A 16630-nucleotide genomic window follows, 5' to 3' on the forward strand; every position below is an offset into this window, starting at 1 on the left:
ATTACATATTTCAACAGCCAGAATTAAGCAAACTTTACCAGGAATGTAAAGAACTAGGTGTCTGGGCTATAATTTACTTATGCCAAACTAGATTAATTTACATATTACCTGATGATAAAGTAACTAAAGTTCATGAGCATTAAAACAACCCCCTATTACCTCCTTGCTAATGATTTATTACTCTAAGTTACACTTTATCTTCTTGATGTTCAACAGATTAGACATTCAACAAGCTGTAATATACATCAGTGATTACAGTAAGCAAAACGCCTCCTCAAAGTTCTAATGTGATGGTCGAGAATTTTGTACCTTCTGTTTAACACACAAACTTTGCATGTGTGTGTTCAAGTAGGGTGGGGAGTGCAAGGACGCCAAGATGTGTACAGGGGTGTGAATGAACCTTTTTAGAACTGAAAAGAATCTAACATTCCTATTTTACACACGAAGAAGCAGGCAGGTGGTCAGAAAAGACACTTAGCTTATTTGAAGTGAAAGCCTGGTATTCTAATGTCTAGTAGCCAAAAGCTAATACTATGTTGCAATATTCCCCAGTAGTTTGAACTAAAATTCGTCAAAAATGTATATAAATGTGGGAAATACTTGCTTTGCAACCAATACAAGTAATTTTTTGAATATTGATAAAGGCTTAAGAATATTTTTGTTCAAAATAATTTATCTTTAAGGTTAGAAGCAATGTAGAAATATAACTGAGTTAAAATGCACGTTTTCTTACAAATTTATGTACAGAGATAGGAAGGAGAGAGAGCTTTTAAAAAAAAATGAATACTTACAGTACTATGAAAAACAACACTGTGCCCCTTCCCTAAACTTTCTATGTGTGCTGAGAGGTTAAAGCATATGGCTCGGTGTCTGATCGCATCCAGTGTTTGTGCGTCGAAGAAATCATGTGGCCGTGCTAAAGTCGATGCAGAAAGAGATAAAGAATATTTAGAAAAATCAACCTGCCAAATAGTCTGTTGTCTACAAAAACATATTGAATTAATCAATTAGCAATTATCTGTCTAGATATTATTAAAGCAGAATCCCCACATTGAGTGAATTTTGCCCCACTAGCAAATGAGGGTCTAATTTCAAACTATCTCTTCATTTAATTTTAGCTTTTGTTTCAGTGTCTCTCCTGAGTAACATTCCTCCACTTCCAACAATATATATGAACACTTGCTTATGTGGCACACTGGAATCACAAACTCAACCGCGGCAAATGTATATAATGCATCTCATGAGCATTCTATAGTAATATGTACCTGGAATTTTATAAACTTTACAACGTGTTAATATGAGTTTCTTTGACAAATATTGTTAACAGTTACTCAAACTATTAATAAAATTTTAAATGTCAATATACTCATGAAAATTCTAATTTCCTACTCCACTGGTTACCAGTTATGACTATGCGCAAATTGTTTACCTTACAAAATAAGCCATTTCCTTATTTATAAAATAGAAGTAACATACCATGTATAGATTAAATAAAGAAAATAATTTGGAAACCGGCTTGAAAATCATACAGCTATTTTATATTGAGGTCAAACATCTTTTAAAAAAATGAATTTCAAAAATGAGATTAAGAAATCTAATCTCCATGATTACAACAAAGATACACATTAAAAGATCTAAATTGCTATCAACATTTTTCTAACTTTAAATGTTCACCCCAATTAACATTATAAATTTTGACATTCTTCTTCCTAATAAACCATTGCTAAAAATCAAATTAGTTGAATTTTAGAAATACTTCATGATACACTTAATTCTTGAAGACATGTAATTAATATTAACAATAAATGGGATGGCCTGATTCCTGTTAGATCATATTGTCAGGGACATGTATGTTGAGTATCAGACTACTCACATGGTTCTCAGAGAATCTACACTAACTAACCAGAGCTTTTATGGGAGTCAATTTCAGCAGCTGGCAAACTGCACATAACACAACGAACGACACTTCTTTTCTCACTGCGTTTTTTCTCAAAAGCAAGTAAGACATTTTTCAGGAGCAAAAATGGTGATTTAACCTAATGCTAATAAATTTCCTTCTTATTAGGTCCGTGGCCATTGAGAAAAATGAAAGCTGATGTGTTAATTAAAAATTTTAAAAAGGCCCATGGCATAGTGGATTAAGCACTGGGCTTTAACAGAAGGGCTGGCAATTTGAACCCACTAGCTTCTCCATGGAAGAGAGATGAAGCAAGCAGTCTGTTTCCACAAAGACTTATGGCAGTTCTACTTGGTCCTATGGTTTGATACGTTCTTGGGCTTGGTTATCCAACTATATGCTTTCTACTGAAAAGAAGCAGTTATAGAAAACAACAGCTCACCTCTCCGAATTATCCTAAGCCAACCATAACTCATTCACAATTTAGCTATAGAAGTAATCATTTTAATTAAATGAAAGGAATGAAGCTCCAAATCTATGCAATGAAGCCTTACCCATGTTATCACCACTATTAGCCTCAAAAACACCAAACCAGAATAGTAATTTCCAAGGCAATCTCATGTGTCATGATTCATTAGCCTAAGAGAAAACTGATGCCACTTTCATTCATTTTTTTCATCTTCTCCTTTGTCAATAGTCCTTGTCAATTTTTTCATAATGTGTCTAGTAGTATTACCTGTTTATAATGTATAAACACACATAACCTTACCATCTAATTATTTTTTCAGATGTGGTAGAGATTTTATATTTTATTAATTTTAATTGGGACTTAATACATATATATTCCACAGTTCAAGCTCGTCCAGCAGAATTGCACAACAGCTACCACAATCAGTTTCCAAACATTCTTTTTCTACATGGACTCCTTGACAATTGTCACCTTCACCCTACCACCACCACTAATTTTTTAAAGGAGGAGCCCTGGGGGGTGGCAAGGTTGGCAGTTCGAAAATGCTAGCTGCTCTGCAGGAGAAAGGTGGACTTTCTACTCCCATCCAGCCTCAAGCTCACAAGGCAGCGGTACCACTCTGTCCTATAGAGTCACTATGAGTTAGCATCCACTAGTTTGCTTTGAGCTTAAATGTAAAGGATACATCGCAACCTGATAACCAAACAAGTAAACACTGTAAAAATGAGTTACAATAGTGTACTTGATGAGAGACCATATTCAGATCATTTTGCTATGCATGTGGTTTTGGAGTAAATGTTACTCAACTTCATATGCATTTACTTGGTTTTCACCTCTAACAAGGTGAAATCTAAAACTTACTGGAAACATCAACATTACAGTAATTTAATTTTTTCCTTAATCTTTATTCTAAGGCCACTTTTATATTTCCATGCTTACTACAGATAAAGCATCTGTCTCTAAATTCTCTTAACATGTTTATTGCCATTAACAGAGATAAGCAAAGTAAGTGGTAAAAATGGACTTTCATTAAAGCAATTGTTTTACATATAAACAAGACAATTAAGTCATTAATCCAGACTTTCTTGGGCGCTGCACTTACGGAGTGAACGGCGTCTTTTGTTCTTTAGTTTCCTCCTCTTGTTCATCCCAGCTTTAGAAGGAGATTCTTCTTTGGCCTTTGGCTGGCTAGACACTTTTGAGGAATTCTGCTGACTGAAGTGCGTGGGTACATGGCGAGCTAGCCCTCCCTGAGAAGCAAAGCTGGCATTGCAGCCACCAACAACACACTAAATGAAAATTAAAGGAAATAAATGTTCTATCACGGAAAATGTACAGGGAATGAGAGAATATGAATATTTCATTTTAGAATTAAGTCAGACACTCAATAGAACTAGTTCCAGATTCACGGGAATCCAAAGTTAAGTGGGGAGACATCAGACAGCGCAAGATATGACAAAATAATAATTTATAAATTATCAAGGGTTCATGAGGGAGGGGCGAACTGAGAGGGAGGGGGAAAAAGAGGACCTAATGCAAAGGGCTTAAGTGGGGAGCAAATGCTTTGAATGTGCTTTATACAATTGATGTATGTATGGATTGTGATAAGAGTTGTGTGAGTCCCTAATAAGATGTTAAAAAAAAAAATGAGGAGCTGATACCAAGGGCTCAAGTAGAAAGCAAATGTTTTGAGGATGATAAAGGCAACAAATGCACAAATGTGCTTGATACAATGGATGTATGTATGGATTGTGATGAGTTGTACGAGCCCCCAATAAAATGATTATTTTTAAAAAGGTGAGCCTACCTACTGCCCATGAACCATTATCACCCCCTTGGTATGAACATCTAAAAACCCAGAGAGGAGACCTCATCTCAGCTGGGGTCAGTTTTCATCAAGATAGAAAAGAGAAGGAGAAGACCATTCCATTGTGGCCACACAGCATTGTTCTAAGATCACCTCAAATCAACAAACACTTCTTCTTGGAAATTCATGAATGTCATGTCTTGGAAAAGGCGAGTAAGTAAACTGGTGGAGCAACCTCTCGTGGGTGGAGGGCACATTTAACAACACTTACAAAGAACCCAAGGAGAGAATATGCTCTGGACTATGATCTTAACGGGACACCTTTGACATAGTTTCTGTGCGGCCCCTGTTGACAAAGTCCTTGTGCTATTGTCTACTGGGGCTCTAAACTCCGTTCTTTCAAAGTGCACAACATCCTTCGTAGGCTACACCAGAAAGACTCAATTTGGAAATCCCAGTAAGTGAATGGGCTTTTCCTCAAACTCACTTGTAGACCTCAAACTTATGGCTGAACCTCTACTGTGAGAGGAAGCAGATGACTGCTAGTCCCAGGGAAGACAGCCTCTTGCCTGGAGGCAAGACCAACCACCCCGAGAGAGAAAGTCGAGGCTCCCTGCCGCCATCGACCACTTGCAGTCTTAGAAACTCAGTGGGGTATTTCTACCCTGTTGCATTGCGTCAGCATGACTCAAAGGCAGTGAGCTTTGGCTGAGCTAGTCTGTAGGTCCACTTGGGTAGTGTAGCCTCTACTCAGCTCCTACTCAGATTAGTGGATGGAATCCACTACGTGGCACTGTGGAACAAGGCCTGGCTATTTGCTTCCGTAAGACGACCAATTGCCACAGACAAATCCCAACTCAAGGGGACCACATGTATCCCACAAATAGGGTTCTCTTGGCTGGAATCTTTATAGAAGCAGATCATCAGGCTTCCAAGTTAAAACAAATGGTTCACCTGTTTAAAACTTAGGTGGGTAGAGGTATGCCCATTAAGAAAAATGACAATATGTCATAAGTTATCAAAGAAAAACCTACATATACACTTACCTTGAAAGGTTTGTCTCCACTGTGTGTTAGCATATGCCTCTGTAACCAACTTTGACTGGTTGATGGAGTGTTGTATACTTTACAACCTTTCCATAAACAAACAAATACCTGTGAAAAGTAAAATCATATTAAATATCATTCCATAACCAAGAATTTGATGCCTTATAAATTCAAATGAACGTTGTAGGTTTTCAATTAAGGAACTCTTTAACTTATGAATAGAACAAAGCAAATATAAATTCACATCTATCACTTAAAAGACCCTTAAATGCAATAGAGAATCTATGCTTTAAAAGTTTGATGTTTTTATTTTATCCATTACAAATAATACATAAAAGAATTGCCACTGTTTATTGCTTTTTCTCTAATAATCCATGTTTTATCTGATTTTAAATTCAATTTTTAAAAGTTAGAAAAGTACATATGCCGACAAAAAAATTCCAACTAGCAATTAACTGGGTTTTATTCTCTTCAGGTATAAGCTACTTCCATAAAGCACATTGCAAAAATTCGTTGTTCTAAGTATACACTGACATTCTGTACAAACTAGTGACAACTTTCTTTATAGTATTTCCCAAGAAATTCAGATTTTCTCTAAAATAAAATCATTTGATGGACAATTCTATTTAATTAAAAAAATCAATTCAGAAAGCTTAATAGTAAATATTTTATTCAAAATTTTTATAACAGATTTTCCCAGATGTGATACTACCTCTCCCTCTGGAGGAATTGATATAAAATATATAAAGTTTTAATAATATATACCTCGACATTCAGACTACAGACCATTTTTCATTTTTTTATTTACTGCATGGAACTAGGCACAATTTAAATATCAGGAAAATAATAAAACTATAAAAAGATCATCTTTCCTGAGGCTCGGGCAACTGAACATGATTGAGTTTGTTATGTGACAAGTCTTTTTTTCTTATTAAGAGAAGTAAAAATTTCCTAATGGGTTACAATTCTACCAACTTGAATATTAAAAAACTACTATCAGTAACAATATAGCTCTAACACTCAGTCACTTGTAGATTGTGTTTTTCTAAGATTAGAGCCAAATTAAAGACTACGTGGCTTCAAAAAACGAGTTCAAAATATTAGAAAAATCTACAATCTACGAACAGTTGGGATCAAAATCAAACTGATAGAGAATGTCCACAATATAATGGCTGCGGTTCCCAGAGTTAAAAATTATTTTCCCAAATAATCAAGGAAAAGATAAAAGAAATCAAAGGTGTATATATGTGTATATATATATATAATTAATATTTCATAATAGCTTACAGAATCAGAGCTACAAACTTAACTCAAGGCTAATACTAAATTCTGATCCTAATAAGAATCAAGAGATTGATTTAAAATCCAGTCAGAATTCATGCCATATCATCAGAAATACAAGTATTTGGACATATTCTTTTTAAACAAAAAACTTTTAGCATTGAAGATTTTCGCTAATATAGCCCTTAAGAACTCCACCTCTGATTTAGTCTAAAATCACAGATTAGGTGAAATTCAGTTCCTCCAGGTAATCACCACCCCTATATAAAACTACACAACCACTGGTAAACAGTCCCTGACATCTATTTTTTTCTCTATTAATAAACAATATGGGACAATGGCAAACTGCAATTACATGAAACATAGCCTTAGTAAGTAGATACAGTCTAGACTTTAGATTGAATGTCTATTAGTCAGGAGTTCTGAGAAAAACTCTAACTTGCAAACTACTAAGCTTATAGGAAATGTAGTCAATGTAAAATGAGGAGCTGATACTAAGGGCTCAAGTAGAAAGAAAATGTTTTGGGAATAATAGCAACAAAAGTACAAATGTGCTTGACACAATGGATGTATATATGGATTGATAAAATAATTTTTTTTTAAAGAAATGGAGTAAAGAGACTAACATTACTTGTGTTTATGTACAGGGCAAATACTTGCATCAAAAATAATACATTACCATTTCCCTTTGAAAACTTATTCTGGGGGAAAGCAGTATAAACATACACAACTGTAGTCATAATAATTTGATACAGTAAAAATCCACATCTAGGATCCACATAAACCACAAAATTGTTCCTAAGTTACTTTCCTCTTTAAATAAATCCCTTTGAAAAATGCTGAGGCAGCCCTAAATCTGGCAACAAAAATTCTCTCATCAATACTAAACTCTTTAGATGCCTAATAAATGTAAGCAAAAAATAGTGAGGAATACAGGGAGATTTGAACCTTATCCATTTATCCACTGCTGGTGGAAATGCAAAATGGAAGGCCAACTATGGGTGTTAACAGTGTGATGACCCCTTCAGGACCAGTGCTGTGAGTGGCTAAGCTGGAAGGGTAGAGGGAAGATGGGGTGGAAAGGGGGAACCGATCACAAGGATCTATATATAACCTCCTCCCTGGGGGATGGACAACAGAATAGTGGGTGAGGGGAGATGTCAGACAGAGTAAGATATGACAATAAGGATTTATAAATTATCAAGGGTTCGTGAGGGAGGGAGGGAGGGAGGGAGTTGGGAGGGAGGGGGAAAATGAGGAACTGACAACACCAAGGTCATAAGTAGAAAGCAAATGTTTTGAGAATGATGGCAACAAATGTGCTTGACACAATGGATTTATGTATGGATTAAGTTAAGTTGTACGAGCCCCCAATAAAATGATAAAACAAAAAAACAACTATCATACAACCCACAGCCAGTTCACTCCTAGATATATATACCCAATGGACTTAAAAGCAGCGACCTAATCAGACGTGTGTAAACCCATGTTCAGGGCCACACCATCTGTAATAGCCCAAAAGAGGAAACAAGGTAAATGTCTATCAACAAATGGATGGAATTTTTTAATGTAGCACGTACTCACCCATACAAGGGAGGACTACTCAGCCAGAAAGAAAAGTGAAGTAATGACACATGTGCTGAATGAAAATTCCATCACAAAAGAACAGATTTTACAGAACCTCACTATGAAATAGTGAGACATAAAATAAAAAGAATACAGAAATGTGCAGACAGCAACATTTATTTGGTCATCGGGGGTAGAAAGGGGGCAGAAAGGGGAAGTCGCTGTTCACTGAGCCCTCAGTTTCTGTTTACAGTGATGGGAAATTTGGCCTTGTTCATTAGAAATGGTCATACCACTCATGAATGCAACTGATGTCAATAAACGATAGATCTATCACATCTATGGCAAAAGTATGACATACACTTCTACAGGACTTAAGGGCAGCCTTTGGTGCCACTTCTATACAAACCTCATGGATTTTATTTTCTTAATTTGAAGTTGGACAGCCTAGTCAACTGGCCTGATATGGTGTTCAGTACTGTGCTCGATCTCCTAGTTCACAGCAGGAGTAAACCAGCAGGTTAAAATCTTGCAAAGAGTAAGACACTAGCAGCACATAGTGACACCAAGGCTCCTTCAACTATTAAAAACCAAACCACACTCATTGCCATAAAGTCAATGCTGACTCATAGCGAACCCCCTCCTACGGGTTTTCTGATTTTGTAACTGGTTATCGAAGTAGAAAGCCCAGTCTTTCTCCTATAGGACTCCTGATGGTTTTGAACTGCCAACCATGCTGATCACAGCTCAAGGGGTAACCACTTCACCTCCAGGACTCAACTAGTACATAGTAATAAGATAGTCTGAATAACTAGTAAATAAAATACACCTCAGGTGTTCTTAATTAACTGCGTCTATTTACGGTATTTTCACAGCAAAGTTCAACTTAGTGGTTAAGCTACCTTTGTCAAATACCGTATACTCGAATATAAGCCGACCCGAGGATAAGCCAAGGTACCTAATTATTACCTGGGAAACCAGAAAAACTGATTGACTCGAGTATAAGCCTAGGGTGAAAAATGCAGAAGCTATTGGTGAGTTTCAATAATCAAAACAAATGAAATAAAATTACTAAAAATTGAGACATCAGTGGGGTAATGTATTTAAATATTTATTTTAAATAAAAAACATAAATAAAAGGACAAGTCACTTAGCATTAGTAAATCAGCACAGCAAGTGGAAAATAGGTTCAACAAAAACAATAAGGTATCAGCAATGATACCTTAAGAGTACTATTCCCTGAGCTCAATCAGCAACCAAGCTAAAATGTAAAGAGTTCAAATCCTTCAAAACTGGATTCCTCATCATCATCCATATCCCAATGCAGAGCTTCAGCTGGTGTGAGGTCATCAGACACTGTCCTCGCTGAGGTACCACTGACCCGTGTATAAGGCGAACCCCAGTTTTCCAGCACATTTTTTAAAAACTCGGCTTATGCACAAGTATATACAGTAAGTCTTTTTCACTCATTAATATATGTTGTAATTTTCCCTGAGGGCTATTTTCTCAAGTTGATTTCCTGGCCATTACAGATCTACTTTTTGTAAGCCAGTGCTTGAGATCACTTGACATTTTGCAACCAAAACAGCCTCGTGACAGCATGGCACCTTTTCGTCACTTAACTTAGCAATGATATATAGGATCACTGGTTAGGTCCATCACGGAACTTCTATTAGTAGGTGTAGAAAAGTCTTGGGTTCTCCACTGTCTTGGGTTAAACACTCAGATATTGCAGACAGAGTTAAGTTTATTATTCAAGTGTTAACAACACTGGTTAAAATGTTAAGGATTCTTATATATTGTGTGTTAAAAGATCAATATTATCATCTAAATGTCAATTCAACCTTGGAAACAGTTATATACCCACTCAAACCATGGTGGTATTTTAGCCACTTTATAATATCAAGTATTTCAATAGGAAAAGCAGGTTTCTAGGAAATATGTGGTCTAATAAATTATCTGTACTTACAATGACATTGGTTCCTAGAAAATGTACTAAGTGTGCCAACTACATAAGACAAGAGTAGTTAAAAGTGAAAATTTAAAAGACCATTATTTTGGTCCCCTTCATCTTGTCTTACCCAATTCACTTAGCCAATAGAAGTTATAGGAACTTATATAATTAAATGCGCTCCTCAGAGGGTCTAAGTCAATACTGACTAATCAGATTTTCCATTTAAACTAGCTCTAACAAGTCCTGGGGAAAATGGTCAATTATTATTCACAAATGAGTGAGGGTTGTCATTTAATAGGATTGTGCCTATTACCAAGTCTCCTCTGCTCAATTTATGTCTGCATGAAGATTAATTCAAACCACTCTAACAAGAAGAAATATAAAGCTGCGACAATTCCTAAGTGTTCTCAAGTCAAAATATCAGATCCTTGGAACATACTGTATTCATTTATAACAGTCCCACTTATTAGAAGTAACTTCCTCAAAATAACATGCCTAGCACAAAGTAAATCCAATGTATAGTATGCAGTTTTCATTTAAATGCACTGTTTATCAAAAGTAATTAAAAGGAAAAATCATTTGATATTAAAAATAATGCTATGTAAAAACACAGATTTACTCTCAGAAGGAAATAAGGAGTGGAAAAAAAGAAATGGCAAAACCAACCCCTCCTCGCTGACCATCTACATGTATGGAACGGATGTGATCTGCCAGATCTGGGCTGGAGTTGAAGCAAGCCTGGCATTGGTCCCAACAACAATTATAGGCAATATTTTTGCTTGAAGAATTAGTGCTTCCTTGTCCGTTCATCATGGCTGGAGTTGAACGCCCACTGGAAATTGTGCTGTCTACATCCATGATAGTGCTGCTTATGCTACAAAAGAAGAAGAAAGGTCTGTTACTCCTACAAGTTCATACATGTGTATGATCTGATAAATATTTAATTAAGATTACCACGTGATTCCAGCCTTCAACCAAAGACATCCCCTAAAGTGTTTTAAAAACCAAACAGTAGTTCAAATTAGCTAGTTAAAAAAAATGTCTTTTGAGTCTTATGTTCCTTTCAGATCTTTCTATATGGGATTCAAATTAACAACAGCAATTAGGAAGACTACATAAGAGAACCTTAGGGGACAAACAAAAAGAAAGAACACACACACAAAGCTTGCCATATCTCATCCCTTCCCTATTTCTAAGATGCGTAATAAATTAATAAAATAAAGTCCAAGCATTAGTAATTCAGAATGAAGAGATTATCTTTGGAGTTCTGCAAGTCAATTGATCGGAAAACTTTTCTTTTATTCACTAATCTGCTAATAGAATCGTTGCCACATCCTACCTCTTTCCACGGCAAATTATGAAAAAGTTCCCTACTAAATAATAAATAAAAGCAGCGCAGTGTAAGTCTGATTTTACCAAAAGGCTCTCTTTTACTTTTTAAAAAATCTCCATCCACCTTAAAAGACTGAATGTCAATCAATCCATCTATTTACAAACAAATTACATATTAATAAATTACACAGTAAGCCCTGTTGATTAAAAGACTACTAAACACAAGGTTGATGGTTCAAATGCACCATTTTGTGGGAGAAAGATGATGCGACGGGCTCCTGTACAGCCTCAGCAACCCTGTAGAGTTAGACCTATCTCCTAAATCAGGCCTGGCCTTGGACACGAGATACAGGATATTGTCTTCCTTTGGGGGAGAGATTCTCTTTATTTGCTATTTTCATTATCTTCCCAGTAGCAAGTAGCTTGTCTCATAAAGGTCAGCAGTAAGAAAGTCTTCAGATTAAATCTACCTAACTGTCTTCATGGGATTTAAGATGTTCCAGCAACCAAAAATGAAAGCTACCAACTTTTAAGAGGCATAACTCACCCAAAGATTTTGTCCTCAAACATACAGAAGTCTATTTAAATCAGTGTGCAACAATTAACATTGTGCCCAATTTGCTCTCTGCAAGTTATAGGTAAATGACCCGTCAACAATTTTTTTCTAATAACTATCTTCTAAAAATAACAAATGCATACTGTACCTAAGAAACTGAACATGAATTTTAAGTAATGTCATAGTGATTTGTGTTCAACATCAAATAAGCCTACCTTTCAAAATTAACAAATAAGTTTTTGTTTCAGATACAAAAAAGTGTCCCACTTTCTGGAGGCTCAATGCCTGCTTATGTTAAATAGATTTGGATTCGTAGCATTTCTACAAGACAGAAAGGGAATGTCCCATAGAATTTCCAAGACTGTAAGCTTTATGAAAGTGGATGGTCAGATCTTTCTCCCACCGTGTAACTTGAGTTACAAACCCTTGGCATTTCTGGGTAATAGCCAAGCAAGTAAGCACAGCACCTCTAGGGCTCCTCAGAGGCTGGATGAACCCCTCAAACGATTGTCTGAAGGAAATCTTTAAACCTTAAACTAAAAATACCAAGTTTTCTTAAGAGTAGACAGTAATTTAGTTTCACTAGTAAAAAAAATCTGCTTTAAGCATTATGCTCTTTTTCAAGATTATATGGGATCAATTGACAGCAATTCAAATAATTACATAGGGATTTAGGGAGCAGTGAGCTTATGTTAGAAGGATCAAACAATCCAGAAAGGAGGATGACAATGATTGCATAATTCAAAGAATGAAATCAAGCTCACTGAATTATACATGTAGAAATTGCTTAATTGGTGCATCTTCTGCTATGTAGTCTTAGGAACTAATAAATTATTTCCCCAAAGTCTCAGGTTCCTCATTAAATGACAGTCTGTTAATATAAATTGGCTAACTCCTATAAATCAATTCAAGATTCTGTATTTCTGCGTATTTAGCCATATATAATGTGTTGGCACAGGCATATACCATGGATGGAAAAACACGCTGTAACTAAGGCTTTCCGTTACTGAAAACAAATCATGGAAGAGCAACAAATTTCAGATCTCATGCAGTTTGAGTCCAAAATGGTGATCTATTTTCCTTGTCATTGGCTCTCTATAGTAATGTTTCAACTGTGAAACACTGCCTTACAGAAACCATACTAATTAATTTGAGGCAATTATTAATAATTTTAAGTGAATAATCAATCAGACCAAATTTATAAACCTATTGTGGTACAAGTAGGATACGCTCCAAGTGGAGCTTACTGGGAAACAAAAAGCAAAGGCCTAGGGTAGCAATGGTAAATATCTGTATACCTCAGCAGGAAGGAAGAAAAACTGTTAAGCTAATCAAATGGGGCTGGTGGTGGCTAAGTCAACATATCAACACACCTTTGGAAAAAAGCCTGGCGATTTACTTTCCAAAATGTGTTACTGAGAATCCTTCACGCAGTTCTACTCTGATACATAGAACCTTCATCTCCAAGTAATAATTGTGCAACTAGTATCCTCTAAAAATTTCATCTCTTTTGGAAGGCTACTTATTCTACAGGACAGAGTAGAATTTCCCCTGTAGGTTTCTGAGTCTGTAACTCTTTATGTGAGTAGAAAGCCTCACATTTCTCCTGAGAAGCGACTGGTGTTTTTTACTCACAATAATCACACGTGAAGTGAAGTTGTTTAAACACCTCTTCCATTTCTCTATACTCACTGCCATTCTGACTCACAGTGACCCTATGGGGCAGAGTAAGAACTGCCCCTGTGGGTTTCCAAGACTGTAACTCTTTATAGAAGTAGAAAACCTCCTCTTTCTCCCAAGGTGGTTTCAAAGTGCTGAGCTTAAGGTTAGCAGTCTAGTGTGTCACCACTATGCCACCCGGGGTTCATTCAATTTTCTATGTCTCATCCAGTGACACGGTGGGACAATGCCAATTAAGTGTAAAGGATTGTTAAGGAATGACCAGGTTTGCTCTTCTTTCTAAGACAGCCTGCTCAGAAACAGACAGACAGGTTTCTGTTCCCTCACGGGAGAAGAGACCCCAGTGGAGCACGTGACAAATCTCAAAGTGGTGGAGGCAGCCAGACCAGAGGCGCCACAGACTGCAACTGGGTTTCCCAGCCGGCACAGAGCAAATGGCCCTTACAAGAACTCTCCAGGAATTCTGTGTGGTCACTGCAACTGACGAACAAACCCAGCAGAGACCGCATCTTGGAAGGGAAAGTTGGTGTCAGAACAGGGCAGGAAATCTGCCTTGTAGCACTTGACCTTGAGTTGATGCGTAGCCAAAGGACGTCAGATGCGTAGCCAAAGGATGTCACCTTACTCATTACTCAAATGAAATGTATCAGATTTAAAAACGATCTTATGACTGAACAGCAAAGTGGATGCACATACACAGAACACTTAACAGAAAAGCCATGACAAATTCCAAAACTGCACAAATTGTTACAAATTTTATCAATGCAACCTTTAGAGAGGAACACAGACATTTTAACATTCTCTTTTCTATCTCTGTTAAGAAAATATTTGGCACCTCAAAATTTTCCACTTCACCTACATGAATTTATGAAAATGGTTAAATGGTTTCCTCGGGAAATTCAAGAATCAACTCCCTCCTGTACACATGAGCAGTTCCTTTGAGAACACAAATTACTTCCTTACAAACATCTGGCTGGTGGGCATGACCCTGAGAACATATACAGGTCATCTTGCAAAATAATGAAGTAAAGAAGCAATACATGGTTGTCTAAATCACTGTGACACAAAGGGCAAGACCGTGGTCTTCATGTAAAAAGATTAGGCACAGTCCACTGGTACAACTTCAGATGCTACATTACAAACAGTCTTTTAAGAAATTCCCACTTGTTAAATGTTGGTGTTACCATAAAACCATCACAAAACTGCCTTAAAAGGCCACAGTGAGTCACCATTTCACACCTACCTATTAAGATGGCTTGTATCATAAAGACAGAAAATAACTACTGGCAAGAGGTTGGAACAATTGAAGCCCGCATGCATTGTGTAAACTGTATCCATGGCTTGACTATTCCTTAAAACAAGGTGACCTACCATTCTGGGGGGACATAAGGGGAGGGGGGGAAAGCAGTGGGTGATAAACCCAGGGACAAGTGATCTAAAATCAATGGCGATGGGGGCATAGGATGCCTGGTGGGGCTTTATCTAGTGTAATATAGCCGAGAGGAATTACTGAAACACAAATGAAGGCTGAGCATGATAGTGGGACAAGAGGAAAAGTAAAAGGAAATAAAGGAAAGAAGGAGGAGGCAAAAGATATTTAGAGGTCCAAATACAGGCATGTACGTATGTAAGTATATTTATATATGATAGGGAAATAGATCTATGTACATATATTTATAGGTTTAGTACTAAAGTAGCAGGCAGACATTGGGCCTTGACTCAAGTACTCCCTCAAGACAAGAACACTTTGTTCTAATAACCCAGCATTCTATGATGCTCATCTTTTGACAAGATCACTAAAAACAAAATGGGTGCATAAGCAAGCAAATGTGGTGAAGCAAGCTGGTGGTGCCTGGCTATCAAAAGATAAAAGTATCTGGGGTCTTAAGGCTGGAATATAAACAGCCATCTAGCACAGAAGCAACAAAGTCTACATGGAAGGAGAACACCAGCCAGTGTGATCATGAGGTGTAGATGGGATCAAGTATCAGGCATCAAAGACTCAAAAAAATAAGATTGATATGAACAAGGGGGGGTGCAGATTGGAGACCCAAAGCCCATTTGGAGATAATTGGACATCCCCACACTCAAGGATCACAAGGAAGGGATGAGCCAGTCAGGAAGTAATATAGCACCATTGAAACATACAACTTTCCTCTAGTTCTTTCATGCTTACTCACTCCAGTTCTACTTTACAAATCCGTCTAGACTAGAGCACGTACACTGGTACAGATAAGAGCTCCCAACACATGGAATCCAGGACAGAGAAACCCCTCAGGACCAATGAGAGTAGCAATACAAGGAGGGCAGGGGCAATGTGGGGGGGAGAAAGAAGGAACCAATCACAAAGATTGATCTATAACCAACCCCTTTCCCCAAAGGGGATGAACAACAGAAATGTGGGTTAAAGGAGTTAGCAGTGTTAAGACATGAAAACAATAATCAAGGGCCCAGAAAGGAGGGAAGGTGTGTGTGGGGGGGAGGGATGAGCTGATACCAAGGGCACAAGTAGAAAAATGTGTGCTTGACATGATGGATGGATGGATATATAAATCAGTGGTTCTCAACCTTCTAATGCCGTGACCCTTTAATACAGTTCATGTTGTGGTGACCCCCAACCATAAAATTACTTTTGTTAGTTAACTGTAATTTTGTTACTGTTATGAATCAGGTGACCCCTCTGAAAGGTTAACTGCTGGTATAGATGGTGCTAAGAGCTGTAAGAGCCCCAAATAAAATGATCTTTTTTAATCACTTTATTAGGGGCTCATACAACTCTTATCACAATACATACATCCATTGTATCAAGCACTATTTGTACATTTGTTGCCATCAGCGTTCTCAAAAAAATTTCTTTCTACTTGAACCCTTGATATCCATTTTTTAAAATTAATTCTTGTGTTTTGAGACACATTATCTGAAAATGAACAGGTTAAATCCAAAGAATTAGGTAATTGCATGACCAACTTGAACAAGTTTCTCCTAAATCCCCTGACTTTCCCACCCCTAAACGGGCTTATCCTACAAACTCACTTATACCCC

At 37.0% G+C, this 16630-nt stretch overlaps 1 protein-coding gene across 2 annotated transcripts in view; it reads right to left on the bottom strand.

Moving 5' to 3' along the window:
• Positions 1 to 16630, bottom strand: part of AEBP2 (AE binding protein 2) — a 44564-nt gene that overhangs the window by 10937 nt on the left and 16997 nt on the right. For both annotated transcript variants that reach the window (XM_075552017.1, XM_075552018.1), the window contains exons 2-5: positions 10687 to 10894; positions 5220 to 5327; positions 3469 to 3655; positions 792 to 916 (exon numbers count right to left, since the gene is read on the bottom strand). In XM_075552017.1, the coding sequence (XP_075408132.1) occupies positions 792 to 916; positions 3469 to 3655; positions 5220 to 5327; positions 10687 to 10894 (628 nt within the window). The remainder of the gene's footprint in view (positions 1 to 791; positions 917 to 3468; positions 3656 to 5219; positions 5328 to 10686; positions 10895 to 16630) is intronic.

Source organism: Tenrec ecaudatus, chromosome 6, assembly GCF_050624435.1.
Source record: "Tenrec ecaudatus isolate mTenEca1 chromosome 6, mTenEca1.hap1, whole genome shotgun sequence".
In the NCBI taxonomy this organism is placed as follows: domain Eukaryota; kingdom Metazoa; phylum Chordata; class Mammalia; order Afrosoricida; family Tenrecidae; genus Tenrec; species Tenrec ecaudatus.